The 12,145-nt window shown below is 36.6% G+C and overlaps 1 protein-coding gene across 2 annotated transcripts in view; it reads left to right on the forward strand.

Annotated features, from left to right (window-relative positions):
- Nucleotides 1–12,145, forward strand: part of PAFAH1B1 (platelet activating factor acetylhydrolase 1b regulatory subunit 1) — a 38,097-nt gene that overhangs the window by 11,063 nt on the left and 14,889 nt on the right. For both annotated transcript variants that reach the window (XM_030029142.1, XM_030029143.2), the window contains exons 2-3: nt 6,753–6,962; nt 9,391–9,475. In XM_030029142.1, the coding sequence (XP_029885002.1) occupies nt 6,931–6,962; nt 9,391–9,475 (117 nt within the window). In that variant the 5' untranslated portion in view covers nt 6,753–6,930. The remainder of the gene's footprint in view (nt 1–6,752; nt 6,963–9,390; nt 9,476–12,145) is intronic.

Below are 12,145 nucleotides of genomic sequence, written 5' to 3' on the forward strand. Positions count from 1 at the left end.
GTGCTGATGAGGATTTTCTTGATGATGGGAGCCCTGGCTTAAGTAATCAGAGTAACTTAGGCTGTGAAAGCAGCCTGTAAAAATGAACTTCTGAAACTTGTAGAGGCCTTATAATGTAATATATCTTTCTCTACATTACTCTTTGCAGCTTTATTGAGGTGACTTTAAAAATCTGGTTAGAACCTACAAACATCCGCAAGGAATACTGGTTCACAATGAAGTTGGAATAGCTTGCTTCTCTCTGTATGTATGTCACTACTTGATGTTTGTGTAGATTTTCTTAAACCTTATTACTATGGTAGCAGACCACTGCCAGTCAACAAGGCATTGATACAGATGGTTTTGCTGTGTAACATAGTCACTCACAGTGAAAGGAGAGCACTGATCCTAATGCAGGCATGTTAGATTGGGTCTTGCTCATACTGCAGAGGCATACTCAGTCTAGCAAAGCAAGCGTACGTCCAGAATGAAAGATGTTTGACAAACGTTATTTCCCATTTATGTAATTTATGTTTACTGGTGTATATGTTGTTTCTAATAAAATATGTAACTGCTTAACTTGCTAAATTGCAATTTAGATGGATCATATCTCAACTGGGAGTGATTTTTACTCTAACTTTTTCTGAAGAGCAGAAATGGGTATTGTTAGTCTGTTGAGCCATTTCAGTGATTTGTTTATGGTGTTGATGCCTGAGCAGTATTTTTGACACACTTGATGGCAGCAAAGGAAAGACAATGGAGAACCTTGAACTGATCTTGCTGATAAAATACTGAGGAAGATGATAAAGTTGGTTGTGATGGCAGAGTTTGGTATCTCAGGATACATTTATGAAAATGCTTGGATTTGGAAGGGCTTCATAAGAACTTAATGTGAAACACCTTGTTGATGGCAACATTAGTGGAGAAATTAATAGGCTTGGTTGTTGCATGCTGGCAGCTGGTAAGCACCGAGTGCAGTTCCTTCCCATGGTGTGATTCCCATAAGGCAGTTTAAAGGACAAAAGCCCTCATTCTTTCTGGGATGCTAAATCCCTCACTGAACTAATACCTTGCAGGGACCAATGTAGCATCTTACTGAAGGTATGATTTTTATCATAGCTGATGGTTTCTTTGACCTCCGTATTTATGGCTTCAGTTTTGTCATATTACAATATATGTGTTACTTTGAAAGAGTTGAATGGTACCCTGCCACATACAGATAAAACCTTCTGATTAAAGCTGTAGTAATGAGTTATTACAATTGCTAAATGACGTCATAACAATAGTAAAAGAAAGGGCTTAGGTGAAACAGAAAAAATAACAAAACTTCCATCCTGCTCTAAAATATTTGGATGAACTGTGGTATCTATGGGTATCTATGCAGTAATTAACAGCAGTAATCAATAAGTCAAGAGTTAAGTCCAGAAACACTATTTTAGTAGTTAAAACTAAGAAAGAAGGCTGGGTTTGATCTTTGAAACTTCTGTCTTCAAGTGTGTTTGAAAACTTCTGTTTAGTCTCATTGTAGGTTTGCAAAGTAGATGATCAGCTTGAAATAGATAAAAGCTAAATGTCAAATTCAGGGCACAGAGTCTTTACCAGACATATGTATTCAAACCAAATTTTAGTACTTTTTAGCATCCAGTGTACTCTGATAAGCAAAAACGTCTCCTGAAGCAGGTATGAACACTATCATAGAAATACACATGAGCCAAGGCTTATCATTTATCAGTACAAGTATTATGAACTGAGGGGAATTCTGGCTATCTCTTGCCTGAAAGTGATTTTTTTTTTTTTTCCTTACCTCATTGCTTTGACTATATCTGTTCAGCTATTGTGCTTTGAATACCTACTATATAGCTGTCTCGAAGAGCTAACAAATATAGCTGAAACTGTTTCATTTTGCTATTTGTGCTTCTTATGAATGGTTAGCAGGTCTCTCTTGTTAAGTTATTGTGAAGTTTTCCAGTAATATAGGAAACACTTGAACCACGCTGATATACATCAGTATGAGGACCTACTGTTTCAAGTCAGGAAGAAGAAACTGTCTTTTGAATTGTTAGGATGTCTTAGTCACCCTCAGGAAGAGGGTGGTTCCTATACAATATCAGATCTGTAATGTCCACTTCAAGTGTGAAGTTAGACTCAGCTGGGTGCCTTGACACTAAGCAGTTGCAAAAGGTATGTAGTCACCCATCAGGGTGAGACCATCTTTAAATGCATGTCAGGCAGAATCTCTGAGCCTCAAAGCAATTTCAATAGGAGTAAATGTGTCCTCAGCGCAGTGTGGGTGAGTCTTGTGGTGAGTGCAGCTGGCTCCAGCAAAAGGCTGTATGTGGTGAAGCTAAGGAGTCTCTGAATCCCAGTTTAGGAAGATGGGAGGTGGTTCTTAGACATGAAGAGGCAGAGGGTCTTCCAGTTTTGTTTTTTTTATGAGAAAGTCAGAAGAACCTGTACTGTTTCCACCTTTCCTTACAAGGAGGGATTCTTCTGCTTTTCAGATTTTTCTGCCCAATTTGTTGCTCTTTTTGAATAGTTCTGTATGTTTTAGAAGCTTGTGTAGGGAAAAATTTCTGGCCTGTGATGATTCTTGGCTGTCTTTTTTTTAAATTTTTTTTTTTTAAAGATTATTCTTTGATATGCCACTCTTCAGTCCTACAGCACTTAAGGATTGAATTAGATCTTTTATCCTTATTGCTCAGACATTTCTACCAGTCCTAAGTATAAAAGCTGATCTCTAGCTAAGTGGAAAAGTTAGCAGTTGAGATGACGTGCAGTTGTCTGTTGAGGATATGCTACTGTTAATGGAGCTGAGGAGGATGTTACATATAGTTTTGGAATGGTTTGTGTTGCTTCATAAAGAAGTAGCGTACCTAAACTTCAGTGGGTAATGTCTGTATTTCTTTTCCCACCAGGCCCCTGTATGTTAGAGAAAACTGAGCAGATACTGTACTGCCAGGAGGAGTAAGAGGAAAACATTTGATGTGTCATACCTGTTCCAGTGTTATGTGTTCAGCCAGTCTAGCTCCCAATTTTAAAATGCTTATAAAGATAACTGATCTTGTTGAAAACACTTGTAGCCCCCTTTTGTTGCAAGATCATATATATGCAGAGTTTTGCCACTCAGTGCTTTTATATATGCTATTGATATGTAATCAAATAGGTTTTAAGTTAGAAACTAAAACTTTCATTAATAGCCCCACTTACACGGCAAAAAGGCACATCCTGTTTTACATTTAATTAGTAGTTGTTACTCCATGGATGGCTCTATTTAAGTTCAGTTGGTTTTTTTTTCCTGTACTTAATACGGAACAAACGAAAATTTTCATCCAAAAACATCTTTCAAATAAGATCTAGCGCCATCTTGACACCACCTTATTCACAGTAAGCTGCTGGTATTAAAAATGACTGATTTCAGGCAAGATGTAATGAACAGGTGGTGTTTCTTTGTGTTTGGTTTTTTGGTTGTATGTTTGGGTTGGTGGTTTTTTTTTTTTTTTCCCCAAGGGTTCTCTTTGAACACTTGCTTCCTCTCATTACTGGGGTTGTTTGCCGGTGTGTGTGTAACACAGTGGTGACTATAAACCTTGATAGGCAATGGAGGAGGACTGGTTAGTCTTGCTCTGCTGAGTTTTGTATGTCAAAGCCTTCTCTAGCTAGAGAAAAGGCAGTGCACATGGACAATATTCATCCATTCTCTGTTGTTTCTAGAAGTGGCACAGGTGTATAATTAAAGTTGGGTCCTTTTGGGCTTTTTGGTTTTTGACATATTTACTTGCGTGGTTTTTTTGTTTGTGGTGTTTGGGTTTTTTTCTGTTTCTTTATTTTCATTCGTTTTGTTTTGTTTCTTGTTAAAGGGTGTATATGAAGGAGGCTGCCCTAAAAATACTTTGCGTTATATTCAGGTGCCTTTGTAGTTAAAAAGTCAGGAATACTGAGAAAGGTGCTTGGAACAGACACTTTTCAGAGAAGCGAGATACTATAGATCAGTTGATTGGTAATTTATTGTGGATCAGCTGTAATTTGCTAATAGCAGAAAAAGCTGCTTTGCCCAGTAGCTGTTGAAATTTATCTAGTACCAAGATCTGTTTCTGAATAACAATTTGGAGTTAGAGCGATGGAGCAGGCCAGGTATTGCTAAGTGTTAGGGATACAGGAGGAGAAGTCTGGGGTTACTTCACGTTTGAGGGGGAAAAAAAGCCTTTCTATGACATGTCAAGACATGAGATGACATGTCAAGGATTGCCTTATAAACACAGTTGCTGTTATTTTTAGGCAAGTACTATAGTTGCATCTGCTAGCTGCAGTGACAAAATTGACAAAATATTGGAGTGTGATTTTTACTGGACTTACTGCACCGATGCTGAATTTACAAGGCTCACTGCTTAGTGGTAGTTCATAATACAAAAAACACCTTCTGGTTTTAATGCCATGATTTTTACCATGATAGTACTACAGGCAGATTTTTGAAGTTTATATCTTTTTGTTCAGCTATTCAGTGCTTTAAACAGTGCTTCTGTGTATAAAGAAATGCCTTATTTTGTTCTTCTCCACAATGTTTATCGCTACTGAAAGCGTTGCTATGTTCATACTGAAGTGCAGAGATTCAGCCATTATAAGCCTCTATTTTTCAGTACTTAAATTTATCACAGCATTGCCCTCTAGAGGGCACTTCTTCTGATCATTTCAATAAATTGGTTTTTTTTAATATTAACTAAGTTTCCATTAATTTGTATGCGGTACTCCTACTGTGTAGTAAACGAGATGCATCTATTGAAAACCGGTTGTCTCTTTACCTGTCAGGAAGCGAGGTATGGGACAAGAATAAGTGAAATGTTTGTTTCTGTTCTCTGAAAGGATGCAGCCTGTGCTATCAGTTTTCAACCGAATTGTTTCTGAAATTGCTATTAGGGAAGAGGTCAAACTAATTAAATAATGTCTTGCCTGTTTAGAGTGCTCCTGTCCTAAATGGCTTGCAGTGTACAGCATTTGACATGGAAAATCCACCAGCAGAGTGAAATACAAGCAACTTGCAGCTTAAGCTTATTTTGAAGAAGACAGCAGAGCCTAGATAGGTTTAGAAACAAGCTCCTGATCCCCTGTGATGGATAAGTAGATGTTAATGATACGAGCTTAGTATTTTCTTTAATTTTTTCGTATAAGAAAGGCTTTTGTTTACAACAGGCCCCTTACCGAAATTTTTATCCAACTTTTATAGTGAACCTTGTGTACCTGTACGTCTAGCGGAGAAACAGTAGGGGAGAGGCAGTGGGACACGTGTTTCCTGAAGCAGTTGGTAAAAGTTTAAAAAACCCAACTGCTGTCTCCTGTGTATTATCGTGTTCAGTTTATCTCATTGCTAAAAGCTGGTTGGTCAAACTTGCTAAATGGCTTGAGTAAATTATGTGTTACATACAGACTCTTGTCAGGTATGCAAGAACTGCTATCTTCAGCATTTTTCATAATGTTGCTTACAAAAAGAGTACCTGCAGTGCAGAAAGCAAAAGGCAGCGCTGCTAAAATTATTTTGGTGATGTCGCCTTAACGAAGATTAAAACTGTCCACTTGAAGTAGATTGTACACTAAGAATACTGAAGGTCATGTTACTGAATAAGAAGATATTAAATAGTGTGGGAAGGAAAAATAAGTAATTTGTGAAAGGCACAAATTCTGACTGACTTGAACACTATCTTGAATATGTCAACTTTCAGCTATATTCTGAATTAGCTTGCATTGTCAGATGTGTAGTGATCAAGTCACTGTCTGAACCCAGCTGAAGTAACGGGCTTGTGGTAACTCTGCACCATAGTAATTGTGCTACTCTGATAAGATTGAAGATCTGTTTAAAAATTTTCTGTATCCCAAAATATGAGTGAGATAAAAGATTAACTGTAGGTAAACCATGTTAGTACATGACTGAAAAGAAGGCAAGTACTGTCTTTTAGAACATGGTTCTTCGGAACTTCTTCAGATAGTGTTACTAGAATAGAGGTAGTAATTTGTCTACAGGTAGATTATTACACAATTATATTAAAGTTCACATGCTGAATTATAGCTGTAGTCTTTAAAGATGCTGTTTGGGTAAATCCTAGAGAACTGCCTGATATAAAGCCATAAATGAGCTACAGTGACACACTGAGTGTGCCTTGATGCTGTTGGTTATGGCCTGAAGTGTGCCATAGCGTCTTCCATAGTCTCCTTCTGGAATGTTCTCTTCTTTCCTTAAATTCTCCCCCAAAACTTGAAAGATATACGAGAGCCTTAGCTGATTTCTGGCTTGTGTTGAAAATTAACTGAATGAACCTTGCTGGGTTTAGTTTGAAGCAAGAAACCTGCAGAAGATAAAAAAATCTAGCATAAGGATAGAGGATTTTTGGGGGTAGCTTTTTGATAGGAGTAGCGAGTGCAAAAAGTAGGCTGTTTATGGTGGGCCTAAATTCCTTTCATCACAAGAAAATGTGATGAGGTTGCCTGCAAACTAGAACTGGGCTGTGACTTAAGATGTCTCCTTCAGCTCCCTGTTTCTTAAAGGAGTAATTGTAGGAAGAGGGGGAATAAAGAAAGTGTATGAGTTTTTCCAGGCTACTCCGTCCAGATTGGAGATGTGCTATAAGGGCACAATCCAGACTAGCAAAATAAAATTGCATTTACAATTTTAGTCAGTTCTGTCTAGAGTGGTGTCACAATCTGAGTACAAAAATCTTCATGTCAGTCCAGAGGGACTGAATGCTTGTTTGAAGGAAATTAATGGTGTCTCTTTCTCTTCCTTCTAGATGGATTGAATCTTCTGTGTTGAATGCCTCCGGATTTCCTATTGGATTTCACGTGTGAAAAATACTTTGATTCAAGCCACTCTGTGGCAGACTGAATTGTGGATCCAGGGTTCCTAAGACTTTAGTTCTTGAGGAGGCAACCACTGCTGAATCACGTTAACCTGACATCGCAGCCACAATGGTGCTGTCACAAAGGCAACGAGACGAACTGTAAGGAATCATTATTTTTAATTTTGTGTTGCATTTTCCTTAAACTTTAAATATTAACTTTTGCTTCTAAATAGATTTTTCAGAGTGTTTCTGCTCACATGCTGATCAAGTACCATGTATTGTTGTTTAGATCTCTGTACTCTTACTTTTGATACAACCACTGGTATTTGATAATGGAATTGTGAAATGGTCAAAATACAATTTCAAAGTTATTAATGGCATAAAAAATGAATTCTTAAATTTGCTATAATTTATTATCTATTTTGTTTTGACTTCAGTCACAAGGTTATGAATGCGTTACAGTAAGCAGCAAGCACATCGCAATATATGCTTCAAACTAATTTGTGAATTCTACTTTTATCTTGAGTAAATACTGACACTTTTGCTATTTAATTCCTGAATGTAGATAAGGTTCTGATGAGAATATGCTACATCGTGATTACAATCTTTCTTTGACTCCTTAAATTGTATTTAAAATGGAGGGTATATTTAAAGGGGAAAAAGAAAAGAAACCAAAACCTAACCAAACAAATAAAATAATAATTAAAAAAAATCACAAAAAACCCCCACCTTAATTCAATTTAAGATACAGAATTCTTTCCAGATTTTAAGGCTAGGAATAGGCTGTCAAGTTCCATGCCTTAGTTTGCTTTCTCTTCTGTAATAAATCATGAAAGAGCGAGTGGTGGGTAGCAATCAGCATGGCAATGTCTTGCATGATACCCAGTTTCGTAAACTTACATGGAGTTTGTGGGGTTTTTTGTTCCTTTTAAAAGTATGGACCAAGTATCATTTAGCACTTGGTGTCTCTCTTGTCTGTGGTAAGCTCTCTTTTTTTTAATACAGCTTCTTCACTTCTCCAGTAATGATTCAACCCCCTTTGTATTAAATATAGTATGCATTTTACTTTTCTGTTTCATATAATTAAATACAGTTGTTTTACTTCTTAAAGTAGAGTAGAAGCTATCTTCAAATTTTGGTTTTTACAACTGTTAATCAGAGTTGGAGAAGCTCTGGGGTTTAAACATTCAGGATTGTGATTTTTCTTTCTTTTTTTTTTTTTTTTTTTTTTTAAGCGATTCTCTGAAGTTTTTTCCTGGCAAAAACTTCAAAGAATACATCTGTTAATGGGGAGATGGAAGTAGTGAACTGTTATGAATGGAAATGGGAAATGACCAGAGACTTAGGATCTACTTTAAAAGGTCTGATGAGGAGGCAGTACTTTGGTTTAGTATATGTTGTTTACAGGGAGAAATTTGAAATTTCTGCTTGAATGCAGAGTTACATTTAGAGTTGAATGTCCGAGGAGAGATTGTATATGTGTAAAAGGCAGGATAGAAGAATGTGATGAAAGCCACAGGAAGAATTTTCATGTGAAAAGCAAATTCTTTTCAGAATAAAAAGTCATTATTGCTTCTTTCTTCAGCTACCAAAGGGTATTAATTTTCTCTTGAATACCTTGTGTAGTTGACCTGATATTTTTTTTAAAGTATCTGTGTATCAGCTTATTAAATATTGTGGTATGTCTGTATTTTCTCCCCACCTCCCTGTATATGTATGTATACACACACAGATCCCTTCCCAAGAAAGTAAGTGATAATAAGAAAACAAAACTAGGCTTTCTTCTGGAGGCTGATGAGCTTACTTCTCTTATGCAAACTTTCTTTGTTATGTAACTTGAAAATACCCATTTGAAGTAAATTTTGAAAATGCAGTGTTTCCTTAGTCTTGTTCTCTTAAAAAGAAGGTGCTGACTGCTTATTGAAGCCTTAGAATAATATTGAAACTTTGAGTAGTTCGAAAACAAATGCATGTTATCTTGAGAGAGAGGTTCCAGACAGATTAATTTGGTAATTGTCTCGTGTCAAAGTGTGGAATATTTTGAAGAATGATGTAAAATTTAAGCACTGTACATTTTGGTCACAGCCAGTGTCCCTTCCTGTAATCTAACTAGAAGTTATTTTGTCATTCTGAAAAACAAAGCTAAGACTTGTTCTCTTGAACTGAGCATTTTATTCAAGTTTAAATGAAGTAAAATTTTGTGCCCTAAACTGTTCTACCCAAAATAGTTTTCCTTCAAAGATAAAGCAACAACTTTAATATGTAGATGTGGTTGTCGCTTTTCTATATGCTGTGGGTTTTATGTACGATACAGATTGATAAGTATACTCATACTACTTCAATGTTTGATAACTTAAAAGAAAAAAAAAAAAAGCCCTCTTCACCAAACCTTAAAATAGAAAGTGTATCCTGCTATTGACATTTTGAAGCAAAATCTGTTTGCCAAATGTATTTATAAAATTTGCTTGGGCTTCTAACAAACCTAATAATCCTAGGTGGTGTACTGCATTGAAGACTTAGATGTCTAAACCAATTGTTCTACTCTTATTCAGAGTTGTGGCTGAAGATACTGTTCTTTGTTTTTTAGAAATCGAGCAATAGCAGATTACCTTCGTTCTAATGGCTATGAAGAGGCATATTCGGTTTTTAAAAAGGAAGCTGAGTTAGATGTGGTGAGTTCAAACGAGATTCTTCGTCTATATTTTAAGTAAAGAGTTTATAATTTTATGGCATTTGCATCCATTCTGAACATGTATATCTATTATCTACCTATCAGCTCATGTAGTTTTAGAACTGGAGGTGATAAAATCATACAGCTTATTGCCTTGCCATAAAATAAAAAAATCATTGGATGACTTGGCGATTTCTGAGCAAAACTCTTACCTTTGTCTTCAACTAATGACTTAGGCATATTTTTAATTTTTTAATTTTTTTTGTCTAGCTACCACTCATCTATACAATGCTGAGTTTTTCCAGTAATGGCCTTTTAAGGGTCCTAGGAGGGCCTAGATACTTCAAAATGAAAGGTGCTAGAAAACAAAGCTAACAAAAGGCAATGTGAATGTATAAGAAAGGTGACAGAAGATGGTATTAAAAAAAAAAAAGATACGGCCTTTCACTGGACTCACTCCAGCAACTCCATATAGGACTAGAGCATCTCTCGTATGGGGAGAGGCTGAGTGAGCTGGCACTGTTTAGCCTGGAGAAGAAGAGGCTTAGGAGGATCTAATTGTTGTTTATAAATATCTGATCGGAGGGTGTGAGATGACAGAGCTACTTTCCTAAGTGCTGCTAGTGACAGGGCAAGAGCCAGGGGGCAGAAATTGAAACACAGGAAACTCCATCTGAACATAATATAAAACTATTTTTTTGTACTGTGAGAGTGACTGAACACTGGAATAAGTTGCCCAGAGAGGTTGTGGAGTCTCTGTTGCTAGAGATATTCAAAACCTCAGTGGACACAGTCCTAGGCAGTCTGCTTCAGCTGACCTTGCTTTGAGCAGGGAGTTTGGACTTAATGATCTCAAGAGGTGCTTTCCAACCTGAACTATCCTGTGCTTAATATTCAGAAGAATGTGTTTAATTTAACACATTTGTTTCCTGCTGTTGTGTCCATCTCCTCCTCCCCTCCCTGTAACTCGTTTCCTTAACTGTGCTTATTCTTATCACGGAATTCTGCATAAAAGCATAAACTTTCTGCAATCCAAAATTAGAAAACTGAAGACTCTTCTCTTGTAAGCAGACTTGAAATGGTATAAGACTATGCAGCTCTGGAGGCTGACTTCACATGGTAATGTTTAAGAAACAGGAAGACAAAGCAGAATTGCTTTTGTCCTCTGCTTTATCATACAGAGCAAATGGTGGAAGTCTTATTTTGTGATTGGAATTGGGTCAGTAGTTAAATCATTGCCTGAAACTGTTGCATACCAGTTGGTTAACTGTATGGTAGGAAGGCAAGCCTAAATAGTTAATATAAGTGGATCAGCTCTGGTAAGCAACTCTATTTTGTTAGACTGTATGGATGCTAGTGACTTAAGTAATTTCTTACCACTTAATTCTGTTGATTTGCCTTTGTAACAGATGATTCTTGGTATAATTTTTAAACTTGCCACTTATTAGCATATGAGGTGTGCATTTCATCTGAATTTAAGTTTCTCTGGATACAGCTGGATTGAGTAGTAAACTTGTGTGCTGACTTTTGATAAATCCTTGCCTTTTCTCTGTTATAAATTTTGCATCATTCTTTTTCCAAAATGCTTGGATGAAGTTTGACTTAATTCTCCAATCTGCTTCTAGTATCTAATAAATAAGTAGAAATGACAAATTGGAATACCATTTGTAATTGAAAATCCTAATACCATTCCCTTATCTGCCTTATCTATCAACCTAATTAAGTCTTCTCTTCCCAAAGGTTGAAAAGGCAATCTAAATAGGCTACATGGTCCTGAGGGAAATAGAAAATGCAGTTGCTAGAAGTTCCACATGACTTTCTTGTAAGAAAATCTGAATTGGATGGGGCTATACTAAAATGACAAAAAAAAAGTTAAAGGCAGATAAATTGGAAGGATTCAAGTGTAGCTGTACGAAGAGGGATTTCATTTTTTGTATTGATTATTCCTGCAGATAACTCCAGCTTTTACAAATGCCCCTGAAGTAGTAGGTTAACATCTGGTCTCTGAGGTAGCCAGTCCTCAGAGCTTTTATGGAGTAAGCCATGGTATTGTTATTTTCCCCATGCCTTTGTTATTCTCCATTTAATTTAGTATTATTCTAGTATGAGATTGTCATTTTGTACATAGAAAGAAAGAAAGTGTGCAGCATTTAATTACTCTTCTGTGCCTCTGATGTTGTTTGTTTTTCTGTGTTGCTTTTCTTACTCTTTCTTGTGTTAATAGGTGGGAGGCAAAAAAAAAAAAGGAGAGTAATTCTCTGGCTTTTACAATAACATCAGCTGTTCATTGTTGCTCCTCAGCTATTCCTTAGAGCCCAAAGGAGAAAAATATTTAGCGGAAGAAAATTATTCTTTGTTAAAGTTTCATTAGAGTTGCAAAATCAGTGTTGATTTCTCCAGTATGTGAGGTGGTGTTCAGTAGGGCAGGTGTAGTAGTCTGCTTTCTGCTTCAGTTACTGGAGATGCAGGGAGAGTGGACTTAAAGCTTGTCTTTGACAAGGTGGCACAAAGTAATGCAGTATTATGGTGGTAATTTGACGTTAACTATAACCAAGTTTAAAAAAAAAAAAATCAGAGTTAGTTGGTGCTAACTGGTTTTCAAGTGAGATGGAGTATATGTAACACTACTCTGACAGCTGGCTGCCACTTTCAGTGTGTGCTTTCATGAGAG

Source organism: Aquila chrysaetos, chromosome 10 (assembly GCF_900496995.4).
Source record: "Aquila chrysaetos chrysaetos chromosome 10, bAquChr1.4, whole genome shotgun sequence".
NCBI classification, from domain to species: Eukaryota; Metazoa; Chordata; class Aves; order Accipitriformes; family Accipitridae; genus Aquila; species Aquila chrysaetos.